Source organism: Chiloscyllium plagiosum, chromosome 26 (assembly GCF_004010195.1).
Source record: "Chiloscyllium plagiosum isolate BGI_BamShark_2017 chromosome 26, ASM401019v2, whole genome shotgun sequence".
NCBI lineage: Eukaryota > Metazoa > Chordata > Chondrichthyes > Orectolobiformes > Hemiscylliidae > Chiloscyllium > Chiloscyllium plagiosum.
In genome coordinates, this window is record NC_057735.1 from 36,810,173 (window position 1) to 36,826,294 (window position 16,122).

Genomic DNA, 16,122 nt, shown 5'->3' on the forward strand with positions numbered 1-16,122 from the left:
CCTCGGACTCAGCGCCGCCTTCTTGACCTGCAATCTTCTTCCTGACCTCTCCGGCCCCACCCTCTCTCCGGCCTATCACCCTCACCTTAACCTCCTTCCACCTATCGCATTCCCAACGCCCCTCCCCCAAGTCGCTCCTCCCTACCTTTTATCTTAGCCTGCTTGGCACACCCTCCTCATTCCTGATTCCTCATTCCATTTTGTATACATGTTCTCTGCTTCTCCTTGCCTCTTGACATTTGAAGCCCTCCCATTTTGCACAGCACTTTAAGACAATACCAAGTGTCTACTAGTCCATTTGTCTTTGCTCTTCCCCTGTCTATATTAGAGTGGTGCTGGAAAAGCACAGCAGTTCAGGCAGCATCTGAGGAGCAGTAAAACCTCCTGATGAAGGGCTTTTGCCCGAAACGTTGATTTTACTGCTCCTCGGATGCTGCTTGAACTACTGTGCTTTTCCAGCACCACTCTAATCTAGACTCTTGTTTCCAGCATCTGCAGTCATTGTTTTTACCTTTCCTCTTCCCCTATTAGTTTATCTCATATCTCAAAACATCTTACTATTTGGAAACTTTCACACATCAAACTCTTCTAATGACAAATGTTTTCCTGTTTCAGTTCCTTCCACTGTTGAGTTGGGTAGCTGGGACGCCATGTGTGTTCCTGTTATGCTGAAATTTAAGGACTTTGCATCCTGATTCCTAGCTGTGTTTTTCACAACTTAATATTCCAAACAGTGCAATATCTGTGTGTCTTAACTTTCCAATTGAAGGGATGTGCTCATTCCTTTCCTGATGGAATGGTCCAGTTTTCCTTTCCCCATATTGTAAACTCAGTATCTCTCAATTCTAATTCTAGGGGGCTATGAACAACATCAACTGAATCATTGGGTGGCATTTAATAAATGTTCTGAAACAGGCAGGAGTCAAAATGTCAACCCTCACCAATCAATGACTGAGATCACAAGATCAGTAGTAGGTAGCACCTGAGGGGGTGTAGTGGGTAGGAGGTTGCCATCCGGAAAAGAAAACATAGGCAAAAAGAATTCTTTGGTGCATCAGGGCATTTTCAGGGTGAGGATAAATAAAGTTCAGGAGGCAGTGCCACGGATATCCTGGAGCGTGGTCATTGACAGCTGCCAGAACCTGCAGCCGTGCCATGCTAATGGCCCTCAAAGTCAATGAAAACTCTTTTATCACCACCATTTTACATCACTGGACAAGTAATCCAGAAGGCCAGGCTAAGGGTCTGGGAACATTGTTCCATATCCCAGCACGGAAGCTAAAATAGCTTGGAATATAAAGCTAGTCTCCATCATGTTAACCATGAAACTATTATCAATTGTTATATAAAAGAAAATCTGGTTCACTAATGTCTTTTTAAGGACGGCAATCTATCATCTGTCATTCCAGATCCATTGCAATGAGGTTGACTTTCAACGGCTGACTGAAATGGCCTGGCAGACCATTCCATTCAAGCAGCACTTGGGGATAGGCAACAAATACTGTCCTTTCCAGTGACACAACATGATAAACTGCTGCTGGGATTATCTCGCAGCTTGTCTCACACAAGACCATCAAAGAGCAGACCAATACCCTATTTCATCTTGATTTAGGAGTGTATCAGGATCACGACAGATAAAACCCAGCAGGCAGCCAGAGCTATAGGCTTCATAGCTGGGAATCTTCTGCCTACAATGCAACAGGTAACTGACTATATCAGTGCAGTTGGTGATGGTCAAAGCCTGTTTGTGTGACCAGAGACTAGTGTCCAGTAGTGTAACCCAGGGATCAGTGCTGGGTTCCTTATTGTTTGTGATATATAAACAATATAAGAAAATGTGAGGGGAATGATAAGTAAGTTTGCGAATGATATAAAGACTGGTTGGGTGGTTGACAGTGAGGAAGATGGTTTAGGAGGATATAGATGGATTGGCCAGCTAGGTAAATCAGTGGCAGATGGAATTTGCCATTCCTGCCATCCCAGGAATCCGTCTGGTAAACTTTCATTACTCTGTCCATAACTGGCACATTGTAACAAAGCTACATTTGATACTCCAGGTGGGGTCGAACCAAGGCCTTGTAGAATTGCAGAAAGTTGTCCTTGCTTTTATACTCATCCTGATGCAATGAAGGACAACCTATTAGTGCCTTCTTCACTGCCTGCGACACCTGTATCCCTACATACTGCAAGTACATGTTAAAGTTCTGTGATTTTTGGAATGATGCATTCATCAAGTGAGAGATCGCTAAATATTCTGAATGTCAGAATACTGCATTATAATGTACTTGGATCATCCTGAACCTTCGAGAAGATGTGGAATTGTTTTAAAACCACCATTTAAAAGTACTCTGATTCTGTGAGAATTTGAATGGAGAGAGACTGTGAGCAGCCCAGGAGATTGTCACCTCAAATCCACAAGGGACGGTAATAGTTTGACCATCTAAAGTCAGATTACTGACCTTCCCTTGGGAGATCTTGAAACATTTGAATCTGTGGACTGCTGGATTCTCATCAGAAACAATTTAGAGAAATTGTTTTTCCTTTTCCCATTGTCATTCTGATAGACGTGTTGTGCGGAGAATCTTTCAAATGCAAAACTATCAACACATTAAACACAATGCTAATGGCAGGAGTGTGATGGAATACTCCCCACTTGCTTGGATGGGTGCAGCACCAAAAGCACTCAAGAAGCTTGACACCATCCATGAACAAGCAGGCTGCTTGATTGGCTCCACGTTCATAAATACACACTGTCCATTCACTGATGCTCAGTAGCAGCAGTGTGTGCCACAAATGTGTACCACCCATTTCTTCCTCTGTCTTCTGTTTCTCCCACCATTCTATTGTCTTGTACTAGTTTAGCTTTCCTTGGTTTTGTGACCCTCTTAGGTGCCTGTCCCTCTGTCAATCAATCCCAATAGCACGAGCAAAATTTCCAATGAGGACATTAGTGCCAGTCCTGTAAAGATGTAACCCATCTATCTTGTACAGGACCCATCTTCCCTGAGCTGGTCCCAGTGCCTTAGAAATCTGATGCCCTCCTTCCTACATGAGTTCTCTGCCTGCACCATCAGTCAATCGCTTCTCCTGTCTGTAAACTCCCCAGCTCGGGGCACTGGGAGTAAGCTTGACATCACTGCCTTGCAGCTCCTGATTTTTAATCTCCTTCTTCGATCCCTGAGATTTTGTTTTAGGACCTCATCGCCTTCCCTCTGCAGTGTTTGGTATAGACATGGACTGCAACCCTCTTGCTGTTCATTCCTCCTCCAGAATAATGTCCCATGGCTGCTCGAGTTACAGAAGAGGCAGGGTAAGCAATTAGGGAGGAAAATTTTGGTCTTCCTTTCAAGGAAATTTGAGTGTAGGAATCACAATGTCTTGCAGTGGTTGTACAGAGCTTTTGGAGAACACACCTGGAGTACAGTAAACAGTTTTGGCACTTTATTTAAGGAAGGATGTGTTTATCATAGAGGGAGTGCAGTGGAGATTCAGCAAATTAATATTGGGAATGGTGGGATTGATATACAAGGAGGGTTTAAGGAAACTGTGCCTGTATTCCTCAGTTTCAAAACTGAAAGGTGATCTCATTGAAACTTTGAACATTTCTTACAGAGCATGATAGGGTGGATGGAGACAGGATGTTTGCCTGGCTAGAGACACTAGAATCAAGGTATACTGCCTCATGATGAGGGGAAGGTCATTTCAGACTGAGGTGAAAAAGAATTTCTTCACTCAGGGTAGTGAATCTCTGGCATTCTCTAGCCCAGAGTAATTTGGAGGATCTTTGAGCAGGTTCTAAACAGAAATCAACAGGTTTCTGGGGACTTGTGATGCTGGTGATATGGAGATACTGGGGAAAGTGGCATCAATGTGATGATTAGCCATCATCCAGAATGATGAAACAGGCACAACAGGGTTAGCTGAATGGCCAATTCCTGTTGCTGTGTTTCTGCTAACTTAGACATGAAACTCTACTATTTAGGAGGTCAACCCGGTGATGTCACAATGTTCTTGCTCAGGGAGTGACCAAGATTTGGAGTGTCAAACTGTGTAAACAATTCACTTGAATTTGCAATGTCTTCCACAGACAGAAAAGACTTAACACCATGAACAATTTCACAAACTTTATTTGAACAGTTCCAAATGAAAGTCCAGGTTTACTAATATGACTATTCATTCATTAGCTGTAACCCAACTAAGTACAACAACGTGTTCTGTGACTGATTACTATTTGCATGCAGTGATTTGATTAAGATATCTTCCTAATGTGCCACATGTTAGTGTCAAAGGGACTTTCTTAACCTTGTTAATTAATTCGGTGAATATAATGTAAATATGGACCCAAAGTGGTCACATGTGGGGAGTCTGAGATTAAACTGGTTAAGATATTAAAGGGTATGGGGAGTGAGGGGGGAGTGGCATATTGGGAAGAGGTTATTGAATTTGGCCAAAGCCCCAGAGCTCATTCCAACCTGGCCTCCAGGAGGATACCCTGGAAATTCAGGGCACCTCGTCCACTCCATGTGTTTCCCTCAATGAGATTGACCCAGATTTGGTCACCACTTTCGAGGTTCAGTATCACTGGCATAGATCCTGTTTGGGCTTCCCCTGTGCTCAGGATAGTGTGAATGTAACTCAGGTCTTCTTCATTTTTTACCAGGCGCACCTCAGAGGTTGGCCCCCCGAGCAGCGAGTAGGTGAAAAGGTAGGTCCCAGCTAAAGGGGCAGTGAAGACCCCAGTTGCAGAGTTGTAGGCAGAACCTTTGTTCACGATAACCGCATCATAGACCATGCGCCTTTCTCCACGTGGGTTCACGCCATCGGATACTTTGGCATGGAAAATGATGCGCGGTACATCTGGAAATAAAAGTTTTGCTGGAGTGAGACCAGGAAAAATGCTACCTCCAATTACAACAACAACAACCTGCATTCACCTCACACCTGTAATGGCATTAACCATTTAAAGGTTCTTCACTCAAATAAAACAAACCTTTACCTGGACCACATCAGGGGCATCTCAGGAGCAGGTGAGAAGGTCAGTCAAAGAAGTTGGTTTTACAGGCGCGTCTAAGAGGAAGACACACAGAGAGAGGAGGGGACGGATAGTGAGATTTAGGTAGGTGTTTCTGTAGTTCAAGGCCTAAGGCAGCTGAAGGCATAGCCTCCAATGGTAGAGCAAAGGGAACCCCGGGGACGCATGAGAGGCTGAAATTGGAGCAGTGCAAAGATCCGAGAAGGTTGTAGGGACTGGAGGAGTTTACAGAGATGAGGAGGGATGTAGGGGGCTGGAGGATCTGGTGGAGATGGGACAATCTTTTATTCAGTCATGGGACATGGTGCCAATCAAGTGGGCTGCTCCGACCTGAATAGTGCCAAGCTTCGTTATTGTTGTTGGAGCTGCATCCAATAGGCAAGTGTGGAGTATTCCATCACACTCCTAACTGGTGCCTTGTAAATGATGGACAGACTTGGGGAGTCAGGAAGTGTTACCTATTGCAAAAACCCCAAACCCTCGTCATCTCAGTATTTATATGGCTAGTTACTGGTCAAAGGCAAACCCCAAAATGTAAATTGTGGGGGGTTCAGTAATGTCAATGCCATTGAATTTCAGAAAAGAGACAGTTGGATTCTCACTTTTTAGAGATGGCCAACGCCTGGGGTTTGTGTGGCTCAATGTTTTTAGTTTTAATATCTCATGATGTACCAGGCAGTAGTGGCACCCTCTTGTTATAAGCCTCTGAGATATGGACAAGCAAAACCTCAAAACATGGTGAGGTTCCTCAATGGCAACATCTCCAAATTCAGGGGCAGAAAAGATGGTCCAAGAGCAGACATCACTGCCCAATCAACATGGCCACAACCAAGGAGCTGATCACTCAAAACCAGTCCCACTGAGTGAATTGCCAACCAAACCAGATTCCGTAAGCAGCGACTAACTGAGAAATCGATCTGGACCCAGAGATTCCCAGAGGCACAGGGGAAGACCTTTACGGATGGCATCCACACCACCTTGAGGAGGGCAAGCATCCCCAGTGATTGGTGAAGTACTGGCCAAAATGGCCTGTGACCGAAATGGAGAAACTTCATTCAGGAAGGTACTGAACAAGAGGAACCTTCGAAAGGTCACACTGAATATATTCTCACTTACATTTTTGGAGAGTAGCGACCTGCTGTTCCAAATTTGCAATTCTACCGGTCAAGTCATTTATCTCATTCATTTTATCAATTGCATTCTTTGTATCCTGAAAGGTCAACTGAAATAAAATACAAGAAGGGCCTGATTTCAGTAGAGCTCATATTCAAAAAGGCATGCACAGATGGAACGAGGTCTCTCAGGAGTACTCCCTCAATACTGGCCCTCAGACAGCGCCATGCTCCCTCAGCACCAGCCCTTGGACAGTGCAGCGCTCCCCCAGTGGCTACCCCTCAATACAGCTCTCCCTCAGCACTGACTCTCGGACAGTGCGGCATTCCCTCAGCATCGACCATCGGACAGAGCAGCGCACCCTCAGCACCGACCCTCGGACAGTGCAGCGCTCCCCCAGCACCAACTCTCAGGCAGTGCAACACTCCCTCAGCACCGTCCCTTGGGCAGTGCAGCGCCCCCTCAGCACTGATCCTAAAGATAAAGATTGTCACAACATTGAAAGTGGATTTCACAATTAATTGTAAAACAATTCAAAATCTACAATTCAATAATTTAAATGACTTGTCAATTGAAATGACCATTTAAATGTTCCTAGCAGCAGAGCTTATGAATAAAATGTTCCTATTATCTTTGTTCGGAAGCAGAGCTTGAGAGAAACAGATTAGTCCTCGTCACTGGGGATGGGATGGGAATCGGGGCTGAAATCATTCTGGCGTAACTATCATGGCACTGCATTCTGGGGACCATCCTTATAGCTTGCCTCTGTTGAATTCACACACAATAATGGGGGAGGGCATTGGGTTTCTGCTTGGCTTTGTCTCCTGGCCTTGCTGGATGTGCGGAGGGAGGAATTGGAGACATGGAGACATGTGGATATGTGCAGCTCAATGTCATTCTAACCAACATCCACCCAGCCCCTTCCTTACACACTCACTCACTCATTCACACATTCCCTCAATCACTGCATCACTCGCTGACCCTCAGTCACTCACTCATTCACTCACTCACTGGCACTCATTCACTCATCCCACTCCCCCACTGACCCTCACGCATTCATTCACTCACCCACACTTACTCTTATTCATCGTCACTCACTCACACAGACTCACTAACTCAAACACTCACTTTCATTCTCACTCACTCAGCCACACACTCAATTACCCACCACTCACTCACTCACCACACTACCCTCCTTCTCTCCCTCCCTCATTCACTCATTCACTGAACCTCACTCACCCACCCTCCCTCCCTCAGTCTTTCACCCACACTCACTCACTCAGTTATTGTTCCCTTCACTCAGCTGTGCTCCGGTATAGACCATTTGGAGCAGTGGGGACACCATGGAAAGGACGCACATGACCTTCCTGTCATCAGGTTTAACCCTCAAGCTATTCCATCCTGTGTGATCCTTTTACCTCATCCCAATGCCCAGACCATCCTGTCTCAACTCAGTGTGACCACACACCTTCACCTCCAGCAGCCTGACCCTCTGTCTCCTCTCCCAACCCCACAGGTCTCTTATTCCTACAGCCCAGTCACCTCTCCATTCACTCGCCCAGGTAAATCCAGGAGGAACCATCAAGACAGAGATTGGCACTAAGTACAGCCAGGGGAGTTCTTGCCCCAAGTCTTCTCAGCATTCAGAGCAATGGCTCAGCTAAAATGGGGAAGAACCCTGGACGGACCACAATACAACCTATGGAATCCCTGGTGGACAGACCCAAATTACAACATTGACCACCCAGTGCATGAAGATGCAGCTTCAGTCCCAAGCTGAGCCGACAGATATCACACAAGCTTGCAGGGAACATAAAGACTGACACAAAGGGTTTCAATAGGTACGTGAAGAGAAAGAAGTTAGTGAAGACAGATGTAGATTCCCTGCAGACAGAAATGGGGGAAATGTACAATAGGGGACAAAGAAATGGCTGACCAACTGAATATATACTTTGCTTCTGTCTTCATAAAAGAGAAGACAAATCAGATACCAGAAACGTTGGAGAATGCAAGATTTAGTGAGAGAGAAGAATGGAGGGAGATCAATATTAGTAGAGAAATGGTGCTGGGAAAATTGATGGGATTGAAGGTAGATAAATCTCCAGGGCTTGGTAATCTACATCCCAGAGTATTTAAGGAAGTGGCTCTAAAAATAGTGGATGCATTGGTGGTCATCTTCCGGGATTCTACAGACTCTGGAAGAGTTCCTGCAGAATGGAGGTTAGCTAATGTTAGTCAAAAAGTGTGGTGCTGGAAAAACACAGCCAGTCAGACAGCATCCGAGGAGCAGGAGAGTTGACGTTTTGAGCATAAGCTCTTCATCAGAAATGCCTCACTCACTCACTCATTCACTGAGCATCCCTCAGGCACCAAATCACTCATTGATGTTCACTCACTCACTCGCTGACCTTCACTCACTCATTGCAGGTGGGTTTAAGCTCAAGGCAGACTCAGGGTGCAGCACAAAGGAAGGATAACTTAGGATATCTTATGATTTCCAATATCTCTAATAATGATAAGAAAGTTAGCATTAAGGCACTTTACCCGAATGCTCATAATATTCATAACAAGTAGATGAATTAATGACACCAATCATTGTGAATGATTGTGGTATGGTAGGCATCACAGAGATGTGGTTGCAGGGGGTTCAGGGCTGTTATGGACCAGGCCTACCTCTCAAAACATTTCAAGAAGATAGGCCAGACCCTAACTTTTGTTAGTTGTTTTAAGCAGGTATAAAGTGGATTTTCCAGGAGAGAATCAGCTGGTCAAATCACTTTGTTTAAAACAAAACAGAATTTATTGACAAGATTACTGAATGAAACACAAACAACAGAAAACAGAATACCTAATAACTTAACCTCTCTGAAAACCCAACAGACTATTCCAACTTAATGATGCTGTTCCAAATACTTGCTACAAACCCCATAAACACCCATGACAGAAAAGGTAAAATCAAACACAGGGTCTTGCAGGAGAGAAGGCAGAGAGAGAGAGAGTATCAGTCTCAGCCTGTTTCTGGATCCTGCAGCTTTTCCATTACTGCTAAAGAAAAAACAAACAAGTGGAAAGCTGAGCTGGGAGAACTGGACACTACCCTTTCATTGCACAAGTTTTTTTGAAACCTGAAAGCCTCTGCCTGAGGCATTATTTGTTAGCAATTATCAGATTGGCCCAAATACTCTTCAATCCCTAGACTTTTCGAAACATATGTCATTTATGACCTCTCTGGAGAAAGAAAGCCAAGGACAGCATAACCTTACTAAAGGAGCAGCTTTACCACAGGGTGAATGGGATCAAAGGATCAAAGGAGAAAGCAGGATTAGAATATTGAGTTGGACGATCAGCCATGATCATGATGAATGGTGGAATTGGCTTGAAGGGCCAAATGGCCGCCTCCTGCCCTGATCTTCTATGTTTCTATGTTACAATGGAGGAGCTCAGCAAACCGGTTTGGAGCAGAGACTTACCTCAGATGCCCAGGTACAGTCCTGAGAGGAAAATGAATGGCAGCTGAAGTGACAGAGAATTAAAAACAGCCAGATTACCTGAAACAAACACAGCAAATAATTCACAGAGTCAAACAAAGTACAGCAAAAAAAGTGTAGCAATCTGATAACAACTATATAGAGTCTTTCACCACATCTCTGTATTACACAGCATCATCCATTCATCTGACAGTTAGTGCTAATTCCAATCACCCTTCTTACTGATCTTCCCTCAGCACTAACCCTCCGACAATGTAGCACTCCCTCGCTACTGACACTCTGTGCAGCGCTCCCTCAGCACTGACCCTCCGACTGTGTGCAGCACTCCCTCAGCACTGACCCTCTGACTGTGTGCATCGCTCCCTCAGCACTGACCCTCCGACTGTGTGCAGCATTCCCTCGCTGTTGACACTCTGTGCAGCGCTCCCTCAGCACTGACCCTCCGACTGTGTGCAGCGCTCCCTGAGCACTGACCCTCTGACTGTGTGCAGCGCTCCCTCAGCACTGACCCTCTGACTGTGTGCATCGCTCCCTCAGCACTGACCCTCCGACTGTGTGCAGCACTCCCTTGCTACTGACACTCTGTGCAGCACTCCCTCAGCACTGACCCTCCGACTGTGTGCAGTGATCCCTCAGCACTGACCCTCTGAATGTGTGCAGCGCTCCCTCAGCATGACACACTGACTGTGCAATACTCTCTTGGCATTGACACTCCGACTGTGCAGCAGTCCTTCGGCACTGACCCTCTGATTGTGCAGTACTCCCTCAGTACTGATCCACCAACGGTGCACAATCCATCAGTACTGCAGTCTTTCCAAGTATGCTGTTGATATTACAGAATTTCTCAAACTCATGCACTGTATGGAATTCCAGAGTAACACTAATTTTAAACTTCATTCAGACCACTGCATTCTGAACGACCCAATCTCATCCTTGCAACATTTTCATTTAGCGACTGAATCCACAGTATTTCTGAAGTTCTTCTCTGAAATGACATTAAACAGCCACATCCACCCAGACAGAAACTAAGACAGCATTAAACTGAACGGAGCACCCAACATCAGCTGACTGACTGGGAATGATAATCCCACATGTACAGCCAATTGAGTCTGGATAGGCCTGCTCTCTATCATCTCGGTCTTTAGAGGGAGTTCGGAAAGAACAGGAGGGTGAACCACATTGACTTCCTATTCAGGTCCTCAGTGGCTGTGCCCCTCTCCAGAATCTGCGTCAGAGGTCCGGCTGTGCTTGAAACTCTATTGACGCAGTAACCTCAGCTTAACCTCTGGCCTTTGAACTGGCTTGAAGATCTGAGGCCCATTGGTAACCTTAGGTCTGATAACCTTCCACAACTCGACACAGTACATGGGGACGAAGGGCCTGGTGGAGGGGTGGGAGCACAGGTGAGGAGAGGGAAAAGAGGAAAGCTCCTAGTCCTCAGAGCTAATATTGCCCATTCCCCTCACCAGAGCTGAAAGTGTTCAATCATCAGCATTGATTGTGTGGGCTAGGCTTGTGTTCCTTGCCTCAGACCCTCATGTAGAGTCACTGGATTCAGGTCTGGGTCCTTCTCCTCAGAAGGTTGATATTGGCCTTGCCCAGGGAGCCATGCAGATTTACTGGAACGACCCTGGGGCTGAAAGCATTACAATTCCGATGACAGTTTGCACAGACTTGGAGTGTTTGGGGAGGGGTGGGGTGGAGGAGGGGTGGGGTGGAGGAAGGGTGGGGATGAATCTGAACTAGCAGATTAGGATTAATAAAAGCTCTTTAGGTGTGACTGAAACCATTTCCTTGAATTTCTAAAACTAATACGCCCACTGTACTGAGATTCTAACAGTATATCACTACCGCAGCACTGACCTTCTCACAGTGAAGCACTCCCTCAGCACTGACCTTCTGACAGTGCAGTACTCCCTCAGCAACAACACACTGACAGTGCAGTACTCCCTGAGCACCAACCCTCTGACAGTGCAGTACCCCCTCAGCACTGACCCTCTGACAGTGCAGTACCCCCTCAGCACTGACCCTCTGACAGTGCGGTACCCCTCAGCACTGACCCTCTGACAGTGCGGTACTCCCTCAGCACTGACCCTCTGACAATGCGGTACTCCCTCAGCACTGACCCTCTGACAGTGTGGTACCCCCTCAGCACTGACCCTCTGACACTATGGTACTCCCTCAGCACCGACCCTCTGACAGTGCAGAACACCCTCAGCACCGACTCTCTGATGGTGCTGTACTCGCTCAGCACCGACCCTCTGACAGTGCAGTACTCCCTCAGCACTGACTCACTGAGCGTGCAGCTCCCTCAGCACCAACCCTCTGACAGTGCAGTACTCCCTCAGCACCGATTCACTGACCGTGCAGCTCCCTCAGCACCGACCCTCTGACAGTGCAGTACTCCCTCAGCACCGATTCACTGACCGTGCAGCTCCCCCAGCACCGACCCTCTGACAGTGCAGTACTCCCTTAGCACTGACTCACTGACCGTGCAGCTCCCTCAGCACCAACCCTCTGATAGTGCAGTACTCCCTCAGCACCGATTCACTGACCGTGCAGCTCCCTCAGCACCAACCCTCTGACAGTGCAGTACTCCCTCAGCTCTGTCACTGACCGTGCAGCTCCCTCAGCACCAACCCTCTGACAGTGCAGTACTCCCTCAGCACTGATTCACTGACAGTGCAGCTCCCTCAGCACCAACCCTCTGACAGTGCAGCGGTCCCTCAGCATTAACCCTCTGTCAGTGCAGCACTCTCTCAGCACTGATCCAATGACAGTGTGGTACTCCCTCAGCACTAGCCCTCTGACAGCGCAGTACTCCCTCAGCACTAGCCCTCTGACAGCGCAGTACTCCCTCAGCACTAGCCCTCTGACAGCACAGTATTCCCTCAGCACCAACCCTCTGACAGTGCAGTACTCCCTCAGCACCAACCCTCTGACAGCGCAGTACTCCCTCAGCACCAACCCTCTGACAGCGCAGTACTCCCTCAGCACTAGCCCTCTGACAGTGCAGCACTCCCTCAGCATTAACCCTCTGTCAGTGCAACAATCCCTCAGTACTGCAGTCTTTCTAAGTACACTGTTGACATTACAGAATTTCTCAAACTCCTGCATTGTATGAAATTCTAGAGTAATACTAATTTTAACATTCATTCAGGCCACTGCACTCTGAAAGTCCCAATGTCATCCTTGCAACATTTTCATTTAGCGACTGAATCCACAGCGTTTCATAAGTTCTTCCCTGAAATGATATTAAACAGCCACATCCACCCAGACAGAAACTAAACTGAACATATTGTCATATTGAAATGGAAGCAGACATATACTTTCATGATGTTGTTCATTTTTCTTTCACCGGTCCTCGGTCCCGTGTCTGAGTTACTCTCCCCTCACGTCTCTCTGGGTACAGGGTATTCTCTCTGTGTTGTTTTTAATATCGTTAGGAGTTGGAAAACAGGACATTGGAACAATGGGAGAGGAAGCAGTGACATGTCCTTGGACAAACAAGATTAATGTGAGGATGTGGGCTCACATCCAGACAGATCTGCTGGTGGGATTTGAATAGCATTAAGAAAATATGGGGTGAAATAATGTGAGTTATTGTAAAAACCAATCTGTTTCATTCATGTCCTTTAGGGAAGGAAATTTGCCACCCTTACCCGATCTGGCCTACAGGTGACTCCAGTCCCACTCAGGTGCGGTTGACTCTTAGCCACTGTCCGGGGTAGATGACAGTTACACTTGGTTACAAGAAGTCAGCATGAGGATGAAGTAATGCAAAGAAAATGAACAGAGCACCCAGCATCAGCTGACTGACTGAGAACGTTCATCCCACATATACAGCCAATCTAGTCTGGATAGGCCTCCATCTGTCACCGCAGACAAAGCAGTGCTCTTTCAGTATTCCCCCACTGACTGTGCAACACTCTCTCAGTACAGACCCCCCAACAGTGTAGCACTCCCTCAGTTCTGAACCTCTGACAGTGCGCCACTCAGTCAGTAATACTTTCAGGGAGTGTCGGTCAAGTTCTTAGACTTTGAGGTGGAAGCATATGAGACTTGCTATCAAGGTAGAAACTTCATGTAAGTAGCTGCCATCTCTGAGCAGAAATGTCACAGCCTCTGGATCAGACATGAATAATATTATGCAAGCTGTGAAATATTGAGTAGCTTCTCATTGGTTGCACACTTGTTTAATCTGACTCACAGTGAAATCACCAGCATTTATAATTAAGCAGAGAGAGAGAGAGAGAAGCACAGGACATGGCTAGATACCAAGCAGATAGTCTTCATAGTTACAGTCAAGCAAGCTGTAGGACACATCCTGGGTAAGTAATATAACAGCATGATCTCACTTCCATCGATCTTTGCTGGTGTTGTGGCTTCATGCAGACAGATTCCAATGATTGACAACTTAAAAAAATTCTGTAGTGACTGGAACAAAGTTGATCTCATTGACAATGAGATCCTTGATTGGGGTTGTTAACCTGGGCCAATGAGGGAGCCCTGGCTGACAGCTATAAACAGGAGATCAAGTCCAGGAAGCAAGCCATGGAGGGGGGTCATTATGGCCAATTACCTGCCCTTCTTCAGTGGTTACATTCAGGTCCGGGTGTCCTTACAGAAGGAGCATGCAGTGTCTACCAACACCCTCAAAGTTTTCAGGGAGAGATGGGCACTGCGCAGTATGGAGTGCTTTATTTCCCCCTCCGACTCTATTTTGATTTAGTTCCTGCCTTCCCTTTTACATTTTATTCACTCAGCATTGCCCTTTGTTGAGAAGCGCACTGCTTATCACTGGCCACTCTGGCGTTTCCTTTCTTCCCAGTGGTGGGACATGAATAAAGTTTTATGAACTTGTTCATTTACTGTGTCTTACGCCTGCACAAACAAAAAAAAGAAGAAAAAAATAAATAGGAGATACAAAATCTCCTCTCCTCACTCAGGGGACTGACTGCGAGCTGGCTGGCCGGAAGCAAATAAGGGGTGACTTGGTGACGGGATACCAGCCTCTGTGTAGTTATTTCCATTTCTATCTTTGTTGTGAGCTGGGCATGAGGCTCAATTTTTCCTCTCTACAGAAAGTCTTTTTAGAGCAAGGGATGAGGGAACAGCAGAGACATGAACTTTGGGATGGTCTGAAATGCTGTAGAAATCCAAGTCCTTCATTAATTTCTGTTTTAAATCATTGTAACTCTCTGCAGAGCACCTATCATAGAATTTATAATGCAGAAGGAGGCCATTCACCCCTTTGTGCCTGTACCAGTTCCCATATAGAGTTACAAAATAATTAATGAGATACAGGAAGTAAATTCCCAAAACAATGCTTTCAGCATATGAAGACTGGAAATCATATGCTCAGGCTTATACAGGGCAGACATCACAATTTTTATGTACACAGGTTAATAAATACCTCTCTCACACAGATTCAAAGTAGTCTGTGAAGATATTGTCTTCAACACTGATTTCTAGAGAGCTGTCGGACAAGAGGTGAGGCCTCATTAACTTCTTTCTCTTTCAGAGCTTGAGAGGGAGAAGACAATAACCGGGAAATCTTACCTCCTAATGTCACTTCTTCTAGTTAATATCTTCACCTGCTTGGACAGATTTATCGTTTATAGTCTTTGTGAAAGATCATTTCAGCAGTAAGCCAGTGTACAATCACTGTGGGCGGCACGGTGGCACTGTGGTTAGCACTGCTGCCTCACACCGCCAGAGACCCGGGTTCAATTCCCGCCTCAGGCGACTGACTGTGTGGAATTTGCACGTTCTCCCCGTGTCTGCGTGGGTTTCCTCCGGGTGCTCCGGTTTCCTCCCACAGTCCAAAGATGTGCAGGTCAGGTGAATTGGCCATGCTAAATTGCCCGTAGTGTTAGGTGAAGGGTAAATGTAGGGGTATGGGTGGGTTGCGCTTCGGCGGGGCAGTGTGGACTTGTTGGGCTGAAGGGCCTGTTTCCACACTGTATGTAATCTAAAAAAAAAACAAGTACTGTTCACACATCAGCCCTGAGCTCTCTGATAGACATTAGTCTGATAACAGGATTGGAGGAGCACGGAAATCTCACAGAACTGTACAAAATTATAGAAGTAGGGCCACAGAGGGTGGATGCAAATATTAAAATTACAATCCTCCAAGCTAGATGCCAATGTAAGTCAAGAATAGGTTGAGGAGAGATACAGGGATGATAACTGGACGATGAAGCCTATCCCAATGCAAGGACTCTGGTAACAATGGTCTGAAATTTGTACTATTTGCTGACTTTATGCAAAATTTCCTGTAAAGGCAACACAGCAGCTCTTGGCTGTTCAGCATCATACCTCCTGTTCCTTCTCGCTGTTCTCGAAACTTCAATACACTAACTGAAAGAGGAAAAGGAAGACAGCACAGTCAGTGCAGAAAGGTGTCAAGTATGCAGTTCTATATTTGCATTTGCTGTTAATACATACAGAGCTCCAGGCGAAAGTGAGGATGCTGGAGATTAGAGT

General features: G+C 46.2%; 1 protein-coding gene across 1 annotated transcript; it reads right to left on the reverse strand.

The window, feature by feature from the left end:
- Window positions 1-4,109: 4,109 nt before the first annotated feature.
- Window positions 4,110-13,082, reverse strand: LOC122563250 (complement C1q-like protein 4). Its single transcript, XM_043716877.1, has 4 exons — window positions 12,963-13,082; window positions 9,616-9,693; window positions 6,149-6,254; window positions 4,110-4,857 (listed from the first exon to the last, which is right to left on the reverse strand). The coding sequence occupies exons 1-4, from the start codon at window positions 12,978-12,980 to the stop codon at window positions 4,463-4,465; spliced, it is 597 nt and encodes a 198-aa protein (XP_043572812.1). The 5' UTR covers window positions 12,981-13,082; the 3' UTR covers window positions 4,110-4,462.
- Between the last annotated feature and the right edge of the window lie 3,040 nt (window positions 13,083-16,122).

What these genes read in the sequence shown, in the direction of transcription:
- LOC122563250 (XM_043716877.1), bottom strand. An exon ending in ACTGTACCTGGGCATCTGAG is followed by an intron (nt 6,255 to 9,615) that starts GTAAGTCTCTGC and finishes ATTTTATTTCAG; the next exon opens with TTGACCTTTCAGGATACAAA. An exon ending in GGTCGCTACTCTCCAAAAAT is followed by an intron (nt 4,858 to 6,148) that starts GTAAGTGAGAAT and finishes TTTTATTTCCAG; the next exon opens with ATGTACCGCGCATCATTTTC.